Genomic DNA, 21,719 nt, shown 5'->3' with positions numbered 1-21,719 from the left:
CAGATAAGTGGAACGGAGTTGATGGCCGGCCCGATGGGTTGCTTGCCACTTTGGACATGCTGTTTGAATGTCAGCCCACTAAATATGCCACCGCCCGTGCAAAAGTGGCAATGCTGACTTCTCTCTTGTCTGGCCAGGCTCAGGAATGGGCCGCGGCCCTCTACAACAATAAATCAGCGGCTTGCAATGATTATGCCCTGTTCGTGGAGGAATTAAAAAAGACATTTGTTCCCCCGAGCAGTGAAGTGGAAGTGGAGTCACAGCTGCTTCATTTACGCCAAGGCAGTCGACCTGTCTGTCACTTTGCCTCCCAATTCCGTACCCTGGCCGCTAAGCTGAAGTGGGGTGATGCCTCTCTACGCTCCATTTTTCTGGAGGGACTGGCTGGTTACATCCGAGATGAGATGACCGGCCGTGAGGCCCCCAAGACTCTGGATGAGGCCGTGGACCTCGCCCTGAAGATCGACCAACGAGTGATGTCGCGGCCTCGCCACACGGGCCTTCAAACCCTTCCAGCCTCAGAGGGCCACGTCGTCGCAGTCTCCTCCCCCCTCTGAAGGAGCCGCTGCTAGTTCAAGCAGTGCATCCAGCGGGGAGCCCATGCAGCTGGGTGGACTCCCTAAGGGAGAGAGAGAGAGACGCTGGCGTGAGGGCCTCTGCGCCTACTGTGGATCAGCTCAACACCGTCGTCCCCAGTGCCCGCTACGTCCGGGAAACGACGACGCCAGGTAGGCTGCAGGGGAGTCCCACCTGGCCCTTCACACTTCTCTGGCCCCTCTCGTTTTCTGTTACCAGTAACATTCCACCTGAAACACCGCCAGTTCTCTTCTGAAGCCCTCCTGGACACCGGAGCCGCTGAGAACTTCATCGACCAAACACTAGCCTCCCGACTACGCATTCCGTTAACTCCTGTTGATCGATTTCTCCCGGTGACCTCAGTAGACGGGCGACCCCTCCAACCCTACCCGATCCAGTTCCAGACCCAGCCGGTTCGCATGTCTATTGGGGATCATCAGGAGGAGATCCGGTTTCTTGTAGTCTCGGCCACTACCTCTCCTCGCATCCTTGGATACCCCTGGTTCCGTCAACACGACCCCCACATCTCCTGGTCTTCCTGCCAGATCCTGGATTGGGGTCCCCAGTGTCCGCGCCGCTGCCTTCTCTCTTGGACCAAAAAGGACCCGGAGTCAGAAGAGGCCTCACCCCCGGAGCCCACTGATCTGGATAAGATCCCTCCGGCTTACCATGACCTATCTGAGGTCTTCAGTAAGAGGCGAGCCTCTGCTCTACCGCCTCATCGCTCCTACGACATGGCCATTGAGCTCCTCCCGGGAGCGGTCCCTCCTCGTGGTCGCCTGTTCTCTCTGTCTCCCGTGGAGAATAAGGCCATGGAGGAGTACGTTGCTGAGGCCCTCCAACAGGGCTTTATTCGCCCTTCTACCTCTCCTGCTGCTGCTGGATTCTTCTTCGTCAAGAAGAAAGATGGCGGGCTCCGCCCCTGTATAGATTATCGGGGCTTGAATAAAGTCACCGTCAAGAACCGCCATCCTCTTCCTCTGCTATCCACCGCACTCGATTCCCTCTCCCAGGCCTGCGTCTTCACCAAACTGGACCTACGCAGCGCCTACAATTTGGTACGCATTAGGGAAGGGGATGAATGGAAGACGGCCTTCATCACCCCTCACGGGCACTGGGAGTACCTGGTGATGCCCTTCGGCCTCTGCAACAGCCCTGCTGTCTTCCAACATCTAATCAACGACGTCTTGCGGGATATGCTAGGCTGGTGGGTGTTTGCCTATCTGGATGACATCTTGATCTACTCCCGCACCGAAGTGGACCATGTTCGCCATGTGAGGGCCGTGCTGAGCAGGCTGCTCGAGTACCAGCTGTTCTGCAAACTAGAGAAGTGTGCTTTCCATCAGCGGTCCACCTCCTTCCTAGGCTTCACCATCTCCTCTGATGGCCTGACCATGGACCCGCAAAAACTCCAAGCCGTGACCCAGTGGCCTCAGCCCTCCAGCCTTAAGCAGCTACAGAGCTTCCTGGGCTTTGCCAATTTCTATCGGCGTTTTATTCGGAATTTCAGCACCGTTGTCGCCCCACTGACATCCCTCACCAAACCAGCTAACCTGCCTAAGCCCTTCTGCCTCTCCCCCGGCGCAACACGGGCGTTCCGCGACCTCATCCACCGGTTCACTACGGCCCCCGTCCTGCTCCACCCCGATCCTGCCAGAGATTTTGTGGTGGAGGTGGATGCCTCCGATGTCGGTGCTGGCGCCGTCCTTTCTCAACATGGTCCGGATGGAAAACTTCACCCATGCTGCTATTTCTCAAGGAAGTTTTCGCCCACGCAGCAACGGTACGGAGTCGGGGACCGAGAACTCCTGGCCATCAAGTGGGCCCTAGAAGAGTGGCGGCATTGGCTCCTGGGGACGAAAGACCCTTTCCTGATCTGGACCGATCACCAGAACCTGATCCATATTCGGTCTGCCAAGCAGCTCAACCCAAGGCAGGCCCGTTGGGCCTTGTTCTTTGAGCCTTACAATTTCCACCTCGCCTACCGCCCTGGTTCCAAGAACGCTAAGGCAGACGCTCTCTCCAGACAGTTCGCCCAGGACGGCCTCACGTCAGACCCTGGACCTATCCTACCTTCTCAGTGCTTCGCGGCCCCCCTTCGGTGGCCCCTGGAGGACTCTATCCGGGATGCCCAGACCGCCGAACCGCCTCCGCCTGACACCCCTGCTGGGAGGCTCTATGTACCCTCCCGGTGCCGTCAGGAGGCCTTGCTCTGGGCTCACTCCTCCCCGCTCTCTGGTCACCCGGGGCCTGACAGGACCCTGCAACTCCTCCGTCGTGCCTTCTGGTGGTCCTCCATTGCCCGGGACGTCCGTGAATTCGTTTCCGCCTGTGACACCTGTGCTCGGGCCAAGTCCTCCACTCAGCCTCCCACTGGCGACCTTCACCCTCTCCCTGTGCCGGGACGTCCCTGGTCCCATGTCGGCCTTGACTTTGTTACCGGCCTCCCATCCGTGGGCGGTCTTGACACCATCCTCACCTTTGTAGACCGGTTTTCGAAGGCGGTGCACCTGGTCGCCCTGGCTGGCCTCCCTTCTGCCAAACGGACGGCCGAGCTCTTCTTGGACCATGTCGTCCGGCTTCACGGGTTCCCCAAGGACATCGTCTCCGACCGGGGGCCCCAGTTCACCACCAGGTTCTGGAAAGCCTTCTGCCGCCTGATTGGAGCCTCTCCCAGCCTCTCGTCCGGCTATCACCCGCAGTCCAATGGGCAGGTTGAACGGACCAATCAACAGCTGGGGCGCTTCTGAGGTGCTTCGTCTCTGCCCAACCGTCGCTTTGGCCTCGTTACCTGCTGTGGGCTGAGCTGTCTCATAACCTTCACGTCTCTTCTGCCACCGGTCTCTCGCCCTTTGAAACCTGTTATGGTTTCCATCCCCCTATCTTCGGCCATCAGGAGGTGGAGGTCGACGTGCCTGCTGCTGAACAGATGGTCCGCCGCTGTCGTCAGGCCTGGATCAAGGCGCGGGCGGCCATTTCCCGAGCCAACGCTCTGTACGCCAAGCAGCATTGTCGCCGCCATCGCCCGGGTCATCCTTTTCAGCCGGGGGATCGCGTCTGGTTCTCCACGAGGCACCTGAGGCTCCGCACCGAGTCCAGGAAGCTCACTCCCAGGTTCGTTGGTCCGTACGAGATCACTGCCCGGCTCAACCCCGTGACTTACCGTCTCCGGCTTCCGCCCGCCATGAAGGTCCATCCGGTTTTCCACGTCTCGCAGCTTAAGCGGCGCGTTACTTCCTCGCTGGCGCCCCCCTCCCCGGCCCCGCCCCCGCCCAGGTTCGTCGATGGGGGTCCTGTCTACGCTGTCCGGCGGATCTTGGATTCCCGTCCCCGGGGTCGGGGGGTCCAGTGTCTGGTGGACTGGGCTGGCTATGGTCCTGAGGAGCGCTCCTGGGTGCCGTCCCGCTTCATCTTGGATCCCTCCCTCATCTCGGATTTCCGTCGCTGCCGTCCTGGACCGTCGGGTGCCGGTCGTCAGGGGGGGGGGTCCTGTCAGCCGGTGATCAGCTGATCACCAGCTGATCACGGGGCCGGGTTTAAAAGACAGACGCCACCCACCTGTTCGCCGCTCAGACATCGTTCTCCTCATGTCAGAAGCTCCAACTCTTTGCCGACGTCAGTGTCCGTCTGATTCAGCAACCGTGAGTGTTTTTCCTCTCGATTCTTTTTCTCATCCCGGCTCCGCTCGCTCTCCGTCTGTAACGCCAGTCCGAAGCCACGCTTCGTGCACTGATCGTTACTAGATTAACTGCGTGTCTGTTCCAACCCATCGCTAGCCTTCCCCGCGTTTGGGTCTAGCCAGCACGCCACACGGGCACGCCGAATTACTGTGTGTAGTCCGCCCGATCGTGACACCTTGTGAAGGTCTGTTTGATGTTGGTAAACTTCCTCCCCTTTGTATGGCTTCACTGTGTTATCTAGGGTGTGGGGGAGACTACCCTCTTTATGACCAAGGATGTTCCTCTTGCTTTTATGTTATAGGACCCTTTGATCTGCCACACACACACACACACACACATTCTCACATAACACACACACGGTGCCTTGTCTTTGTAACCAAGGGGGATTAGATGGAGAAGGTACTATTGTTTATTGTGTGAACGTTGTCAATAAATGGGAGCGAGAGGGGTCCGTCGGAGAGGTCATTTGTGATGAGCTGAGATACCGACAAGGCCTCCCTTGCAAGTGAAAAGATAGATCGCTGTTGCCTTGTTTTTCTTTCATGGGAATAAGTTCTGGGATCAGCGGGGTCTGACTTTAGACCCAACAGAGTGGTTAGTTGCTGAACTCATGAAATTCACAAGATCGCACGAGATGTTAAACTGCAGGAAAATCACTGGAGTTATAAGAGGCAGACAACTACACACGCACCACGTGTATGCTATCGCTATTTATTGTGGTTTAACCTGTCAAGAACAAAAACATACAAAAAAATTCTGCATCAAGCCTTGAAATCATAGCTTTCCTACTTTTGTTAAGTCTGGATTGGTGGTATGGTGGTTAGTGCTGTTGCTTCATAGTAAGAAGATCCTGGGTTCAAATCCACAATCTGGCTAGTTTGCACTGGTTTCTCTCTGGGTATTCTGGTTTGTTCCCACAGTTAAAAGTCATGCAGTTGTTAGAGATCCTAAATTACCTATCAATGTCAGTGCAAATGGTTTTTTGTGATAGACTTGTGAGTTGTCCAGGGTGTACCCTGCTTGTAACCTATGACTTCCCAGCCCCCCTGCAACCAGGGTAAAGATAGGAGGATGGTAGTTGTTGTAGATCCATTCTATTTTTATGGTAACCAGACTCTAGACTTTGTTGAACATTATGTAATATGAAGACAACATGTAGTATTTAAGTGGCCAAGTAGTATTGGGGTAAAAGTACTACTTGGCCACTGTGGAAAGGAAAAACTCCCTTTTAACAGGAAGGAACCTCCAGAACAACCAGGCTCAGGGAGGGACAACTATCTGCCAGAAAGACTATCATGAGGAAATATTGTCACTGCTCAGTGACAAAAATACTGAAACGAGACCCGGGAAGTGGTTACAGGAAGAGGGTGATAGACTGTCTGAAGCAGTTAGAAAAAGACAATGCTGTTGACCGGACCTCATACCACAGGCTATACCCAGGGGAATCGACAACAAGTCTATATGGTTTACCAAAGATACATAATGTGGTGTCGCGAAGGAGGAATAACCGGGGACGGTAACTAAGATATTGACAACGCCACCTGGGGGAGGGCGTTACACCCCAGGAAAGATTTCTCTAGCCAATGTACGTGTTGCACTGGCTACCAAAGCCCACAGACTCGTTGTTAACGACAGAGGTGAGACAAAGGAAGTTTACAAATCAAAATTTATTAAGATGAACTACTAAAAAAATATAACTATAAAATCAGGAAGGCACCTAGGGTAGCAGGGTTGAGACGGCAAAATAGTTAATTAAAACACTTTATTAACAAACGATGATTAAAATGACCAGACTCCCTACCATGATGCTACCCTAAAACAATCACAGCATGATAAAAGAATAACCAAACAAAATAGTGGAAAGTGGCCACTTGAGGAGGCAACCTACAGGGAGGAGTTCCCAAGGGTGCAGCCAATTAGTCACCCGTGTAACTTCACTGCAGACCTCACTGTCATTCACACTAAATTCTAAATGGTGCAATCTACCTATGCCCGGTGTGTACACTCGCATGCATCGGGAAGGGGGATTCCACCTCACGTGCCTAGCCCCTCAGCAAGCAGCCGCACCTCCACTAAAGCAATAAAACAAAGCATAAAACATTACACACATTAATAAAAGATCTACATAAAACAAATACACCCCAAATTACTGTTCGTTATAAAAGCATCACCTAACAAACAAAACAGCATATGACAAGACAGCAGCAGTATAGTGCAAACCACTCTCTAAAGGGCAATACTAAACAGAGTAGCTTTCCTTGAGAGATCTGCAGCGCTTAACTGCCTAATGCTCTCAGCCACCTTGGATGGACAAGACTACCAAATGCCTCCTTCTGGTAGTGAAGCACAGCTGTTTCTTATAAGCCTGCTAATTATCAGCTGGGAAGGTGTGGATGTCAGTGGTGCATTTGTGGACATCATGTAAAATCCTACCCCAGAATCTACTTCACTACAATCAACAGGGTGCACCTTTTAGACCAATTGTGCATATGATCAACTCAGTCACTTATAACCTCTCCAACGTTCTGACTTTGATCCATAACCTCAGCAACAGGACCACTCTCAGCATCGACCAAGTGTGGTTGCTTTTGTAACTGTAACTCAGGAGAGTTTTCTCCAAGCATGACATCCCGGTGCATTTCAGACCCAGCAACACGCTCACACAAAAACTGGTTCACCCGAAAGACAAAACTCCAAAACACACATTTAACAATGTGGTGTATGCTGTACAGTGCAGCGAGGAATGCCCAGACCTCTACATTGGAGAGACCAAACAGCCACTTCACAAGCGCATGGCACAACACAGAAGAGCCACCTCCACAGGACAAGACTCAGCAGTCCATCTGCATCTTAAGGATAAAGGACACTCTTTCGAGGATGCCAATGTTCACATTTTGGACAGAGAGGACAGATGGTTTGAAAGAGGAGTGAAAGAAGCCATATGTCCACTGTGAACAACCATCTTTGAACAGAGGCGGTGGTTTACGACACCAACTGTCTGCCATCTATAATCCAGTTTTAAGTTCTCTTCCCAGACGCCTTAACGCCCACTCACATCCTGGGCCATCTGTCCTCAGGAATTTGCATGATAAGGTGGGGCCAGGTTTCACAATGAGCTCACCCAAAACTCTGGCTGATTGGGACCCACACCCAGTTTCACACCTTGGCTCAGTCGATTAGAAGATCATCAGGGGGTCTTTTTGTCCCTCTGTGGCGGGATACTCCCACTAGGTTTAAATCTGGGACTCTCCACCATTTGACCTTAGAACTGAAGAAGCTTCTCGGATGAGAGGTGAAAAGTCTTCAAGCAACTTAAAGAAGTCCAGACGCTTTTCTTTGCAAGCTCCTTTGACTACGATGACCTGGATGACTGAGAACCTTCACAGACATATGCTTTTGTAACTGTGTCTTTATTCCTCCTATTTCACATACAAGGGTCAGTACTACAGGCGGAAACATGGTTGTGGCATGGGTTCCCCAGTTTCATCCATCATGGCCAATTTGTACATGAAGAAGTGGAAAAGAGGGCTTTGCTATCCTACCCTGGAACACCACCAAGTCATGGGTTCAGGTATGTGGATGACACCTAGGTGAAAATCAAATCTCAGGACATACCACAATTCACGGATCACATTAACTCGGGGGACCGACAAATCAAATTCGCCAAGGATGATATGAAAAATGTCAGGTAAACCTTCTTAGACTGTGAGATTTCCATCAGTAATGGGGAACATCTAGCAGCTGATGTGTACCGTAAACCTACAGATATGGATCAGTGTTCAAGGTTTGACTCTCACCATCCACTGGAGCAAAAACTGGGTGTCATCAGGACGCTACAACACAGAGCGAACACCATCCACACAGACACAGCGGCCAGGAAAGCATAGGGTCAGAAGAAAACAGTTGAGTTTGATGGTAAAATCCTGGGCTGTAGTTGATACTCAAACTCTTTCTTTAGACCCTTACTATCTCCAGTCTCAAGCAGAGATCACTGCATGCATCTCATCAGCTGCTCTTATTCCTCATGTGTTCCTGGTTGTGATCCACACAAGCAGATTCATGAAAGAAGATCGAAAACAATGAAAACTATCCAGAAATTGTTTGAAAAAGAATCCACATGTTATACTTTGTTTATCTATGTGGACAATCTAGATGCAGATTGAGTCATCCATCTTCATCCGCTTTATCCAAGGCCGGGTCGCGGGGGCAGCAGCCTAAGCAAAGAGGCCCAGACCTCCCTCTCCCCAGCCACCTCCTCCAGCTTATCCGGGGGAACACCAAGGCGTTCCCAGGCCAGCCGAGAGATATAATCTCTCCAGCGTGTCCTGGGTCTGCCCCGGGGCCTCCTCCCGGTGGGACATGCCTGGAACACCTCACCCAGGAGGCGCCCAGGGGGCATCCTTGTCAGATGCCCAAACCACCTCAACTGGCTCCTTTCGATGTGGAGCAGCAGCGGCTCTACTCTGAGCCCCTCCCGGATGGCTGAACTTCTCACCCTATCTCTAAGGGAGAGGCCAGCCACCCTTCGGAGGAAGCTCATTTCCGCCGCTTGTATCCGCGATCTCGTTCTTTCGGTCACTACCCACAGCTCGTGGCCATAGGTGAGGGTAGGGACGTAGATCGACCGGTAAATTGAGAGCTTCGCTTTTACACTCAGCTCCCTCTTCACCACGACGGACCGGTGCAGCGTCTGCATTACTGCAGCTGCAGCCCCAATCCGTCTGTCGATCTCCGGCTCCCTTCTCCCATCACTCGCGAACAAGACCCCGAGATACTTGAACTCCTCCACTTGGGGCAGGAACTCATCCCCGACCCGGAGTGGGCACTCCACCCTTTTCCGGCTGAGAACCATGGCCTCAGATTTGGAGGTGCTGATCCTCATTCCTGCTGCTTCACACTCGGCTGAGAACCGCTCCAGTGCGAGCTGGAGGCCCTCACCCGATAAAGCCAACAGAACCACATCATCCGCAAAAATCAGAGATGAGATTCTGAGGCCACCAAAGCGAAAGCCCTCCGCCACTTGGCTGCGCCTAGAAATCCTGTCCATAAAAATTATGAACAGAACCGGTGACAAAGGGCAGCCTTGGCGGAGCCCATCACCCACCGGGAACGAGTCCGACTTATTGCCGGCAATGCGAACCAAGCTCTTGCAACGGTTGTATAGGGATCGAATGGCCCGTAGCAATGGGCCAGACACCCCATACTCCCGCAACACCTCCCACAGGACACCCCGAGGGACACGGTCGAATGCCTTCTCCAAGTCCACAAAACACATGTAGACTGGTTGGGCAAACTCCCATGCACCCTCAAGTATCCTCGAGAGGATGAAGAGCTGGTCCAGTGTTCCGCGACCAGGACGAAAACCGCATTGTTCCTCCGGTATCCGAGGTTCGACTAGCGGACGAACTCTCCTTTCCAGCACCCTGGCATAGACTTTCCCGGGGAGGCTGAGGAGTGTGATCCCCCTGTAGTTGGAACACACCCTCCGGTCCCCCTTCTTAAAGATGGGGACCACCACCCCGGTCTGCCAGTCCAGGGGTACTGCCCCTGATCTCCACGCAACATTGCAGAGGCGTGTCAACCAAGACAGCCCTACAATGTCCAGAGCCTTCAGGAACTCGGGGCGGACCTCATCAACACCAGGGGCTCTGCCACCAAGGAGTTGTTTAACTGCCTCAGTGACCTCGCCCCCAGAAATTGGCGGGTCATTCCCCTCATCCCCAGACTCTGCTTCCTCCTCGGAAGACGCGTCAGTGGGATTAAGGAGGTCCTCGAAGTATTCCTTCCACCGCCTGACAATTTTCTCAGTCGACGTCAGCAGTGCTCCGCCAGCACTGTACACAGTGCAGGTAGAGCACTGCTTTCCCCTCCTGAGACGCCTGACGGTTTGCCAAAATCTCTTCGAGGCAGTCCGAAAGTCTTTTTCCATGGCCTCTCCGAACTCCTCCCACACCCGAGTTTTTGCTTCAGCCACTGCCCGAGCCGCATTCCGCTTGGCCTGTCGATACCTGTCGGCTGCCTCCGGAGTCCCACAGGCTAACCAAGCCCGATAGGACTCCTTCTTCAGCCTGGTGGCTCCCTTCACCTCTGGCGGCAGGCACCAACCACCTTGCGGCCACAGCTCAATGCAGCAGCTTCGGCAATGGCGACGCTGAACATGGTCCATTCGGACTCAATGTCCCCCGCCTCCCTCGGAATGCTGTTGAAGCTCTGCCGGAGGTGTGCGTTGAAGATCTCGCGGACTGGGGCCTCTGCTAGTCGTTCCCAGCACACCCTCACTACGCGTTTAGGTGCACCAGGTCTGTCCAGCGTCCTCCCCCGCCACCTGATCCAACTCACCACCAGGTGGTGATCAGTTGACAGCTCAGCCCCTCTCTTTACCCGAGTGTCCAGAACATATGGTCGCAGGTCTGGTGATACGATTACAAAATCGATCATCGACCTACGGCCTAGAGCGTCCTGGTGCCACGTGCACTTATGGACACTCTTATGTTCGAACAAGGTGTTCGTTATGGCCAAACTGTGATTAGCACAGAAGTCCAATAACAAAGCACCGCTCGGGTTCAGGTCAGGGAGGCCGTTCCTCCCAATCACGCCCCTCCAGGTCTCGCTGTCGTTACCCACGTTAGCATTGAAGTCTCCCAGCAGGACAACAGAGTCTCCAGGTGGAGCACCTTCCAGCACCCCCCCCAGGGACTCTAAGAAGGCTGGGTACTCCGAACTGCCACTCGGCGCATAAGCGCAGATGACAGTCAGGACCCGTTCCCCGACCCTAAGGCGCAGGGAGTCCAGCCCCTCTCCAGGAGACTGGTTCCAGAGCCCAAGCCATGCGTAGAGGTGAGCCCGACTATATCTAGCCGGTACCTCTCAACCTCACGCACTAACTCAGGCTCCTTCCCCACCAGAGAGGTGACATTCCATGTCCCTATTGCCAGTCTTGGCAGCCGGGGATCAGTCCGCCAGGGCCTCCGCTCCTGGCCGCCACCCGACACACAATGCACCCGACCCCTATGGCGCCTCCTGCGGGTGGTGGGCCTGCGGGAGGATGGGCCCATGTCTCCTCTTCGGGCTGTGCCCGGCCGGGCCCCATGGACTAAGGCCCGGCCACCAGACGCTCGCCCTCGGGCACCCTCCCCGGGCCTGGCTCCAGGGCGGGGCCCCGGTAACCCTATCCCGGGCAGGGTAAACTGTTCCCTCGGTGTTCTCTTCATAAGGGTCAGATTGAGTCATCATACAAATATTTATTGGTAACATTCCAGGTCTTGGTGACTTCATCCATGATCATAAAGGATGGTATTGTGTCTTTATAAGTTTTATGAGGGAGTATTTCTGGAGGTGTTACTTTTAATGGATTTGCTGCTGGGGTTAGTATTGGAATTGTGGGAGGTCCAGTAGGAAATGAAGTGGGAGCTGTGGCAGGAACTTCAGCAGGAAGTGTTGCTGTGTTAGTGGGACATTCATTAATTCAGGGACTAGAAGGAGAGATCATATTTATCTTATATGGCTTCCCCTCATTGGGTTCCTGTGGAACTCCCTTCTATGGAACCAGCTTCCAGTTTGAATTCGGGAGACAGACACTATCTCTACTTTTAAGATTAGGTTCCAAACTTTCGTTTTTGCTAAAGCATATAGTTAGGGCTGGATCAAGTGACCCTTGTCCCAATACTTTAATGATGGACTGAGAACAAACAACCAATACTCAGAGCAGGTCCAGTCAACAACAATTATTTATTAACCACATATATGTGGGAGATCCACACAATACCACCCAAAGCGCAGTCCAGTAGATCTCAAAAAGGAAAATACACAACCTTCACTGTTTAACAGGAAGCACACACACCATGTATGCGTAAGCAGAGTATTTTTATCATCCATCAGCGACAGTTAGCTGCAGCCCCTTGTCTGGTTTCGATGTTTTTTTTTTATCCCTCACCAATGGATTCAATGCTCTTTCACCCCCAGCTGTTTCCTGTTTCTTGTTGTGAGGCCCCATGATCATAAGTGGCACAATCTGAGTACATACTGTGAGATCATCATTCAAACTATGTTATCTTATACCCATAGTCAAGGTAGACGAATTATGTTAAACAGCTGTAGAACATAAATATATTCCTTAGTCTAAGTTGTATGCAAAGTATGTAGCTTAGTTTTCCTTATATTTTTAGGTTAAAGAACATGACCATCTTCGCAGTGGTAGTGCGTTTTGTAGTGCGTTAGACAAATGTTCCAGTATATCTGTGGGGATTAAAAGAATGTGACCATCTTTGGGTTCTGTTAGACAGGTGGGCGCCACCATTTATCTGCTGTGAATGTTTTACACTGTTTTCTTGTCATGTCAGACTGCTTAAATCATTTCTGAGAATGTTGCGTGCGAAGGACCTTGGGGCCGGTAATAGCAAAAGCAGACAACATTCTGTGCCCCCACCCTTGTAGGAGGTAGAAAGACAGGGAGCCCGAGGTCATAACTTAGGCGCCATGACAGATAAGGGACTGTGAATGTTTAGGTTTACGACCAGGTGGGGGCCAGTAGAAAGTATAAAAAGCTGTGTAACACACCACCATTTTGAGATTTGCTGTGACCCTCTCATGCATCTCTCCCCATCCGGATGGTTTTTATGCTCATTGTGTGAAAATTATATGGAAATAAAGGATTGTTGATTGAGCATTTATACACCGAGTATTGTCCTTCCTTCACCCCAAAGATTCAAAGAATTGGGAGATTTCAACAATACTGTTCATACAGGCACGTATGCAGTTACAAGCAAAACAATCTTCCTAAGATTAGTACTTCATTTGGTATGATACTACTGAAATATAACACTTTATTGGGTTTAATGATGCTTCATATATTGCCATTTAAGCTTTTATTTCCCACACCCTGAATCCTCCCTTAGTTATGCTGCAATAGGTGTAGGCTGCTGGGGGATTCCCATGATGCACTGGGTGTTTCTTCTTCACTCACTATGTGTTAATAAACCTCTGCACTGAATCATACTTGTTATTAATCTCTGGCTCTCTTCCACAGCATGTCTTTTATCCTGTCTTCCTTCTCTCACCCCAACCGTTCACCGCAGATGAGCCTGCCGCCCCTCCCAGAGCCTGTTTCTACCAGAGGTTTCTTTCTGTTAAAAGACAGCAAAGGTCTCTGCAGGACAATCGGACTCTCCTGAGCCCTGGCTTCTCATCGAGAATAAGGTGTCAATTTTGCTAAGGGACCAGTTGATCAAATCCATAATTCTTTAGGTTTTAGAGAACAAGACTGAGAGACTCTCTGAAGGTTAAATTTAGACGAGACTAGACAAGGACATAGAAGCCAAGCAGGAAAGATAAGGGAGGGAGAGAGAAAACAGATGCGTCCCCGTCATTTTTGACACCAAATTGTCATGGAAATCTTGAATAAATTGATCTACACAGAAAAGTTGTCATTATGAGATTTTAATTGGTCAAATAACAATACACAGTACAGCACTATTGTGCAGGGTGTTTGACAAAGAATATTAAGTACAGAATCATGTATTGGAACAACTTTTCTACCCACCATGGTCACAGAATACAATCAGAACAATCCAGCAAATCTTAAAATGGGGGATTATATAAAGACAAAACATGAAATTGTGAAGCCTTTATTAGCCATAAGAACATTGTAACAAAATAGAGAGAACATCAAACTTAAGAATTTTCATCACATTAGAAAAAAGTTGCAGTTGTTTATGGTCTGCTAATATATATTTCCTTTTTCACTTATAACCCCCTCCTTTTTCCAGTAGATATTTTTGTACTCTAGCTCACAACATTTCAGTACAACTTCAGTTTTTGTCCACCTGATATTTCATATGTTCAATGAAGTCATCTCCAAACTCAATCATTTTTCTGAGTGCAGCCAGAATCAGCGTGTCAACATCCTCATTTGGTTCACATTCATCACTGTAGTTCTTCACAAGAAAGATGCACTTCTGTGGAATCCCAGTTGCTGAGCTGAAATACTTCATCTAACAAAACAAAATGGTATTTTATTCAGGCTTTTCTGCTATATCACCACGTTTGTGTGTATAGATTTACATTTTACACTAAATAACTTCATAAAGATACATTATCCAACAAACACACAAAGCCCTCTTTCACTATTTCTCTCTCTTTCACACACACACACACACACACACACAGTTAACGATAAGCATTAATTTCCAATGTAGTCAGAGTGTATTTGAAGTTTCATGTTCACAGAAAGTATCAAACATGAGCACACAGACACTCTCTCTCACTCACTCACTCTCTCACGCTCACACACACACACACACACACACACACACACACACACACACACACACACACAGAAAGCCTGCCTTTCTATTCTTGGGTCTTCAGGAGAAAATGCCACTGCTCAGAGGACATCACAACAATTTACCTTTTTACTCAGATGTTTGCTCTTATACAACTTCTTGAGATCCTTTTCAGTTTCAGGACAGGCTTCATCGATTTTGGTAAGGATTGCAATTTGAGGAATTCCTGCAGAAACAGAAAATTCATGTCAGACGAAGTCTTTGCAGTCTAATAATAATAATTATACATTTTATTTAAAAGCACCTTTCAGAACACTCGAGGACACTGTACACAGCAGAACAAAGCAAGCATAAAAACAGGCAGTTTACAAAATCGTAAAACATAAAAATAGATTTAAAATAGGAGAATGGAAAAGGTGTAGGATGTGGGATAAGCTATTTTGAACAGGTGAGTTTTGAGTCTGGACTTAAAAATGGAAAAGAAAGTGATATTTCTTATATTGGGTCGTAGGGAATTCCAAAGTGAAAGAGCAGAGCAGCTGAAAGCCCTGCTCCCCATGGTGGCAAGACGGGGGAGGGGACGGAAAGAGAAGGAGAAGAAGAGGATCTAACACACTGAGATGGGATGGTAATCTGAACCAAATCAGAGAGATATGGTGGGGAGAGAAGATCAAAAGCCTTAAATGTATAAAAAAGTATTTTATAATTGATGCTGTATTTGACAGGAAGCCAATGAAGCTGCTGCAGGACAGGGGTGATGTGGTGAATAGAATGGATCCTGGTGATAACACGGGTAGCGGAGTTCTAGACACGTTGAAGCTTATGGATAGATTTTTGAGTAAGATCAAAGAGAAGTGAATTGCAGTAGTCCAATAAGTAACAAGGCTAGGAACAAGAATGGCAGTGGCATGTGGAGTGAGAAAAGGACGGAGACAAATAATGTTGGGCAATTGGAAATATGCAGACCGAGTGACATTATTGATATGAGAGTTAAAAGATAGAGTACTGTTGAGGATGACACCCAAACTTTTCACACATTGAGAAATAGAGACTGGCGAGTTATTGATAGCAATAGAAAAGGTATTAGTTTTGGATAATAATGGATTGGATTTATATAGCGCTTTTCAAGGCACCCAAAGCGCTTTACAATGCCACTATTCATTCACTCTCGCATTCACACACTGGTGGAGGCAAGCTACAGTTGTAGCCACAGCTGCCCTGGGGCAGACTGACAGAAGCGAGGCTGCCATATCGCGCCATCGGCCCCTCTGGCCAACACCAGTAGGCGGTAGGGTAAAGTGTCTTGCCCAAGGACACAACGACCAGGACAGAGAGCCCGGGAATCGAACCGGCGACAATCAGCAAAACAGTGAAACTGAATATTATATTTACGAAAAATGTGTCCAAGGGGAAGAAGGTAGACAATGAAAAGAAGGGGCCCCAGGACACATCCCTGGGGCACATCACTGAGGAAAGGCCTGAGAATAAAGGATTTAAGTTGAATAAACTGAGTGCGACTTGGCAAGTAAGATTGAAACCACACTAGTGGAGCATGGGAGAGACAGATGGAGACTAACCTACTACAGAGAAGGGAGTGAGAAATAGTATCGGAAGCAGCAGTCAGATCAAGAAGAATAAGAATGGAAAGTAGACCAGAGTCAGCTGCCAGCTGCCATTTTTACAATGGCTGTTTCAGTGCTATGGGAGGGGTGAAAACCAGACTGGAACTGTTCATACAGATCATGATTAGTTAAATATGAGTGGATTTGTGTAGCAACTACCTTTTCAATAATTTTTGAGAGGAATGGTAAATTGGAAATAGGACAAAAATTATCTAAATTTTTGGGATCTAGACCTGTTTTTTTTTTTTTTTTGGGGGGGGGGGGGTCCATATTGGGGTGATGGCAGCAACTTTGAAAGAAGCAAGAACAGTTCCAGTGGTAACTGGGAGATAGATGATAGCAGACATGAGAGAAAGCAAAGAGGGTAGACACACCTTGCCCAAAACTTTAGAAATGGGATCTAGCTGTAGGAGGTTTTGACTTACAGATGAGATCTGAGTTATCAGTGACAGAGGGAAGTTGGAAAGCAGAAAAAAAGTTTGATGGGAGTGGGATTACAAAGGAAGAGCTACATGGAACATTGGAAACCAGGTCTTGATGTATTTTGTGAACTTTTCTCAACAAAAAATAACATGAGAATCACAGAAGAAAGACGAATAAAGGTGAGCAGGTAGAAAATCTGGTGACCTGAAAGAAGAGTTGAACAATGAGAACAATGTTTTGGTTCAATCTTAATTTGAACAAATAATGGTAGAATAATAAGCAGATTTTGTTTGGTTAATAGACTCCTTATAATACAAAACATGATTATTAAACCTTTCCTTATGAATAGTAAGACCAGTTTTCTTATAGAGACGTTCAAGCTGTCAAACTTTTGCTTTCAGAAGCCTGAATTCAGACCAGGGTGCTGACTGAGAGAATGATACAGGTATGGTTTTGAGTAGAGCAACAGAGTTTTGAAATACTATTGAGGCTATAGTTATAATAGGGAACTAAATCCTCTTGAGTGAGCAGGTTATTAAAATGCAAATGACTAGAGAAAGCAAAACAAAGATTATCAGGATTGATTTTCTAAATATTCCGAAAAGAAATGGTACAAGGGTTCTTGGTTATAGAAAAGGTCTTTTGACATTGAAAGAAAGAAGCAAGTGATTCGAAATTAGCAATTCATTAGCTTTGCAGTTAAAAGGAGTAAGTCCAGCACAACAAACTAGGCTCAAAGTATGGCCCTTAGTATCAGTAGGAAAGTTTATATGTTGTTTAAAACCAGGATTAAAAGTATTTGGTAAGAGGATGATCACTGTTATCCATATGAATGTTAAAGTCTCCCAGGAGTATTATATTAGGAGTAGCAGTAGCCAAGTGGGTAAGCAGATCGGCAAAGTCACTTATAAAAGCAGAATTAGACTTTGGAGGGCGGTAGATAACAGCTATAACAGTTGGAAAAGATCCTGACAGTTGACAAACAATGGATTCAAAAGAACTGAAGACAGGTACAGACAATGGCGAGACTTTCCAATCCTCACAGTAAATTACCTCAAGATCTCCACTACGGCTAGACTCACGTGGTTGGCCGGTGTAAACAAACCCCGGGGGAGTGGAGTCATTGAGCTGCGAAAATTCATTGGGCTGTTGCCACGTCTCAGTCAAACAGAGAAAGTCAAACTTACTGTCAGGGAGGAGATCCTGGACTAGGTGACCCTTGCTCGTGCGACCGGATGTTAAGCAGGCCGAAGTTGACACAGGTGGTGTCAGACTGGAGAAAAATGTCAGCCGACCTGGTCAGGCTGGCTAAAAACCTGTAGTCAATGGCCCTATCGGAGTTCCATGGGGAATGACAAGAAGTGCACCAAAAGGAATGTATTGGTTTAGAGTTATCATGACAAAATATCAGGCGAAAGCTCCGATGAATATACTTTCGGCAAGGGAGGAATGCGATGTCCGTGTGGAGATGAAGCCCGGCCGGCGGTGGAGGAACCAGATGAAAATGGAGTTGGAGAAGGACCAAGGACCAGACTTTGAGTCACGCACAATAAAAGAACTCTGCAAAATTCCTGGAATTCGCAAAATCCGAACTACGCCATACCATCCACGAGGTAATCCAGTTGAGCGTTTTAACAGAACACTCCTGAATATGCACGGAACACTCACCACTGAAGAGAAAACTCACTGGAAAGATTTTGTTAAGCCCTTGGTCTACACATACAACTGCACCCAGAGTGATGTTACTGGCTACTCATCATATGAGCTCATGTTTGGTTGACAACCTCGCCTCCCGATTGACCTGGTCTTTGGACTGCCTGTGAATGACAATCAGCCCACTCATTCACAGTATGTCCAGAACCTGAAGTCAAATCTAGAAAAGAGCTCCAAAATTGCCATTGGAAATGTGGGGAAGCTCATAGGAAGAAGCCATAAGTAAAGATGAAGAGACAGATAAAATGAAAGAACAATTATTACGATTCCAGCTGGGTGAGGCGAGACAGAAAGTGAATGATAAAAAGAAAGAAGACAACACTAAAGGTAATGGTGGCCCAGGGTAGGGATGCACCGATACCGATACTGGTATCGGTATCGATACCAGCCACCCTCATTAATCAGAGGGTGGCTTGTCATTTCTGTTGTCGTTTTTTAGATTGGCCATTAGGGGGACATCCTGTGCTAAACAGGCACAGGGTTAGGCGAGTGAGACTGGCGGTTCCAGATAAAAAAGAGAAACTGGAGGCTGCTGTAGCTAGGTTAAGCAAAATGTCAGCAGTGTGGACCGGAACAGCCAACTTTAACTCAGGTTTTGGAAAAGCGATGAAAAATGTCAAGAGAAAATCCACGGGCAGTTAAAATAACAGAGGCTCTGACTCATTTTATCGCTCTGGATGACCAGCCAATGCCGGTTGTGGAAAACATAGGATTGCACCGTCTTCTCAGCATACTCGATCTGCGATATGAAATTCCCAACCGCCCATACATCAGGGAGATAATGGTGCCAAAACTGTCTGAAGAGGTAAAGACAAGCAGTGTGTGTGCGATGTCAGTCCTCGGTTTAACGGCACAGTGGACTGATGAGGAGTTTGTTCGTCAATGCCAAATACTTTCGTTATTTTGTTTGTTTGTTTACAATATGGACACTCTGCAACAATTTAAACGTTAATTTTATTCTCAAACCTAATTTGTATTTATTTTATTCCAAACAGAAGTGTTTATTTATTATTCTGAAAGCTCGAGACAGTGCCAATAGTTCAGTGATATTTTGTAAAATTACAATGTGGAGACTCTGCAATAATTTAACAGAAGTGCTTATTTTTCACTTGAAATTTTTTTTTGGTCATTTTTATTAAGATTTTATTTTTTATCGGCAGGGAATATAATAAAATCTGTCTTCCAATTAATTGTATTTGTGTGTGTGGTAGAAGTATCGGTTTTTGTACTCTGTATCGGCAAGTACTCCGATCCAAGTATCGGTATCGTATCGCTTTGAAAAAATTGGTATCATTGCATCCCTAGCCCAGGGTCATCACCATTGGGGGGGGGGGGGGGGGGGGATTAGACCCTAATATTTTCCCAGCTGACACACGGGGGAACTGCTCGGGGACCAAATTGGGGAGGCCGTGGGGTCAATAGAGGGAATTTGGGTTCACGTGGTGGTCAACCAGGAGGAGGAGGCGGCGGCAGGGGCAGACGAAGGGGTGCGCCAAGGAGCGAGTGCTGCTTTATTTGTGGTCAGCCTGGACATTGGGCCCGAGACTGCCCTAAACCGCTTCAACAGTATTACAGGCCATGACCTGTGGTGAGGGGGCTCGGTGTCACGGCCAGGCAGATCAGCTGCACGCTGATCAGCACGCTCTCTGTTTCTCTCTCTCTTCCTCTTCTCTCTCGCCGGGGCGGAACTCACTGTGGGTTCACGCCCTCGGCCCACGCCCTCGGGAGATGAGACACCTGGGTCTCATTAAGGGGAGCAGCATTTAAGCCAGGAGGTGACTGCTGTTCGTCGCTGGATTGTTGTCTACCACGCGTTAGTGAAGTCAACCTACAGCAAGTTTAGTTAAGAGTGTTTTCCTTTGTGCGTCGTACTTAACCCTGTCTCCCTGTCTACAGAGCTTCCTGGATTTTCCCCCATGTGATTCCCGTGCGGCAGTGTCGGAGTGTGAGCCTGTGATCGTGTGAGTGGATAATCTGAAGAACGCGTGCTTTCCCCTGGACTTCCCTGGAGACCCCTTCTCCCCCCACTCAGCTGTATATAGCACCCCCCCCCCCCCCCCCGCACATTCTTGTATATACACCTGGTGAATTGTAAATAAACCCTTCTTGTGAGCATCAAAACCGGAGTCCTGCGCTTGAGTCCTCCTCCAAACCACAACACTCGGACAACTTTCGGTCCTGAACCCATAGCTGTCTCCACCTGGACAATATTCAGCGGGAGACTGGCAACAAGAACAATACTGACACACCCCACAGAGAGGCCTTGGCAAAGGGGCAGGGGCAGACCCCCTCGTGCCACTGAGGGTCCAAGGACATGACCTGCCCTTTCTAGTGGACACAGGAGCAACGTACTCAACCATTCAAACTGCTCCTGAAAACATCCCACTGTCAAACATCAGCGTCAGTGTGGTTGGCTTCTCTGGGGTACCAATGATATTGCCAGTAACCGCCCCATTAAAAACTGAATGAGGACGGCAGTCCTTGACACACTCTTACATTGTCTCTTCACAAGTTCCAGTGAATCTGATGGGCCGGGACCTGCTCATTAAGGTTGGAGCTACGATCATGTGTGGAGCAGATGGATTAACAGTGACTTTGATAGATGGGACTGAGCTGACATGTTTGCAGTCAGGCATGAAAGGACAGTGGTTGTTATCAGAGGACTGTGAACGCACGGCACAGATCTACTGGGCAAGGCTGACCACATCAGATGGAATCTTGGCACAGTACCAACTCTGGCGCCCCTGGATAATGTCCATGTCTGTCTACTCACCCCCGAGTGACCCTTACCACATGACCTTGTTTTATGACCGCGAGTACACTGAGTGGTACGAGGATTTATTCTGTGAGTGCTTAAATGAAAAAAACTAGGGAGCTTGACTCTCAGGAGATTTACGTTGGCACGGCTGGCGTGGCAGCGTATGTGGCGCTTCCTGAAGACCGAATGAGCTGGTATAGAATGGGGGATGAAGCAGTTCCACACGTGTCGCTGGCAATACATGTGGGTCATCAAGCAAAAGATTTAGGCCCGATGGTGAGAACAACCAAAAGGGCCACAGATTGACAACAAACACAGCTCACTGATGTCTCCTATTCGCCCAGTTGCAAAACTTATCGTATTTCTTTGATGGCCACTGATCAGAGCATTTTAGAACACAAACATCTAAAACGAACACACGGGAGGGAAAAATCAGATCATGAGGTAGCCGGGAAAGGCTTAACTGACCTCCCTGAGGCTTTGTGGTCTAAAGGCCCCAATGATGTGAGCTTAACAAATTGTTCTCCTGTCACATTTCAGTTAAAAGACCACACACCAATTTGGCGCACACAATACAAACACAGCCAAGAGGCAGAGAATGGAATTGCAGAAACAATCTCAGGGCTTTTGCAGGTGGGTGTGCTGGAGCCGTCTTCCTCTGCGTGGA

General features: G+C 48.9%; 1 protein-coding gene and 1 pseudogene across 1 annotated transcript in view; both read right to left on the bottom strand.

Annotated features, from left to right (window-relative positions):
* Positions 1–935: 935 nt before the first annotated feature.
* On the bottom strand, positions 936–2,148 carry LOC146507515 (uncharacterized; annotated as a pseudogene).
* Positions 2,149–13,683: 11,535 nt separating this feature from the next.
* The window catches only part of LOC146507514 (interferon-induced protein 44-like), a 32,738-nt gene continuing 24,702 nt past the window's right edge, over positions 13,684–21,719 (bottom strand). The window contains exons 7-8 of the mRNA XM_085180808.1: positions 14,662–14,762; positions 13,684–14,245 (exon numbers count right to left, since the gene is read on the bottom strand). Coding sequence (XP_085036934.1) covers positions 14,063–14,245; positions 14,662–14,762 — 284 coding nt within the window. The 3' untranslated portion in view covers positions 13,684–14,062. The remainder of the gene's footprint in view (positions 14,246–14,661; positions 14,763–21,719) is intronic.

The sequence above is a fragment of the Neolamprologus multifasciatus genome, chromosome 12 (genome assembly GCF_963576455.1).
Source record: "Neolamprologus multifasciatus chromosome 12, fNeoMul1.2, whole genome shotgun sequence".
NCBI classification, from domain to species: Eukaryota; Metazoa; Chordata; class Actinopteri; order Cichliformes; family Cichlidae; genus Neolamprologus; species Neolamprologus multifasciatus.
This window is presented reverse-complemented; position numbering and strand designations above follow the sequence as displayed.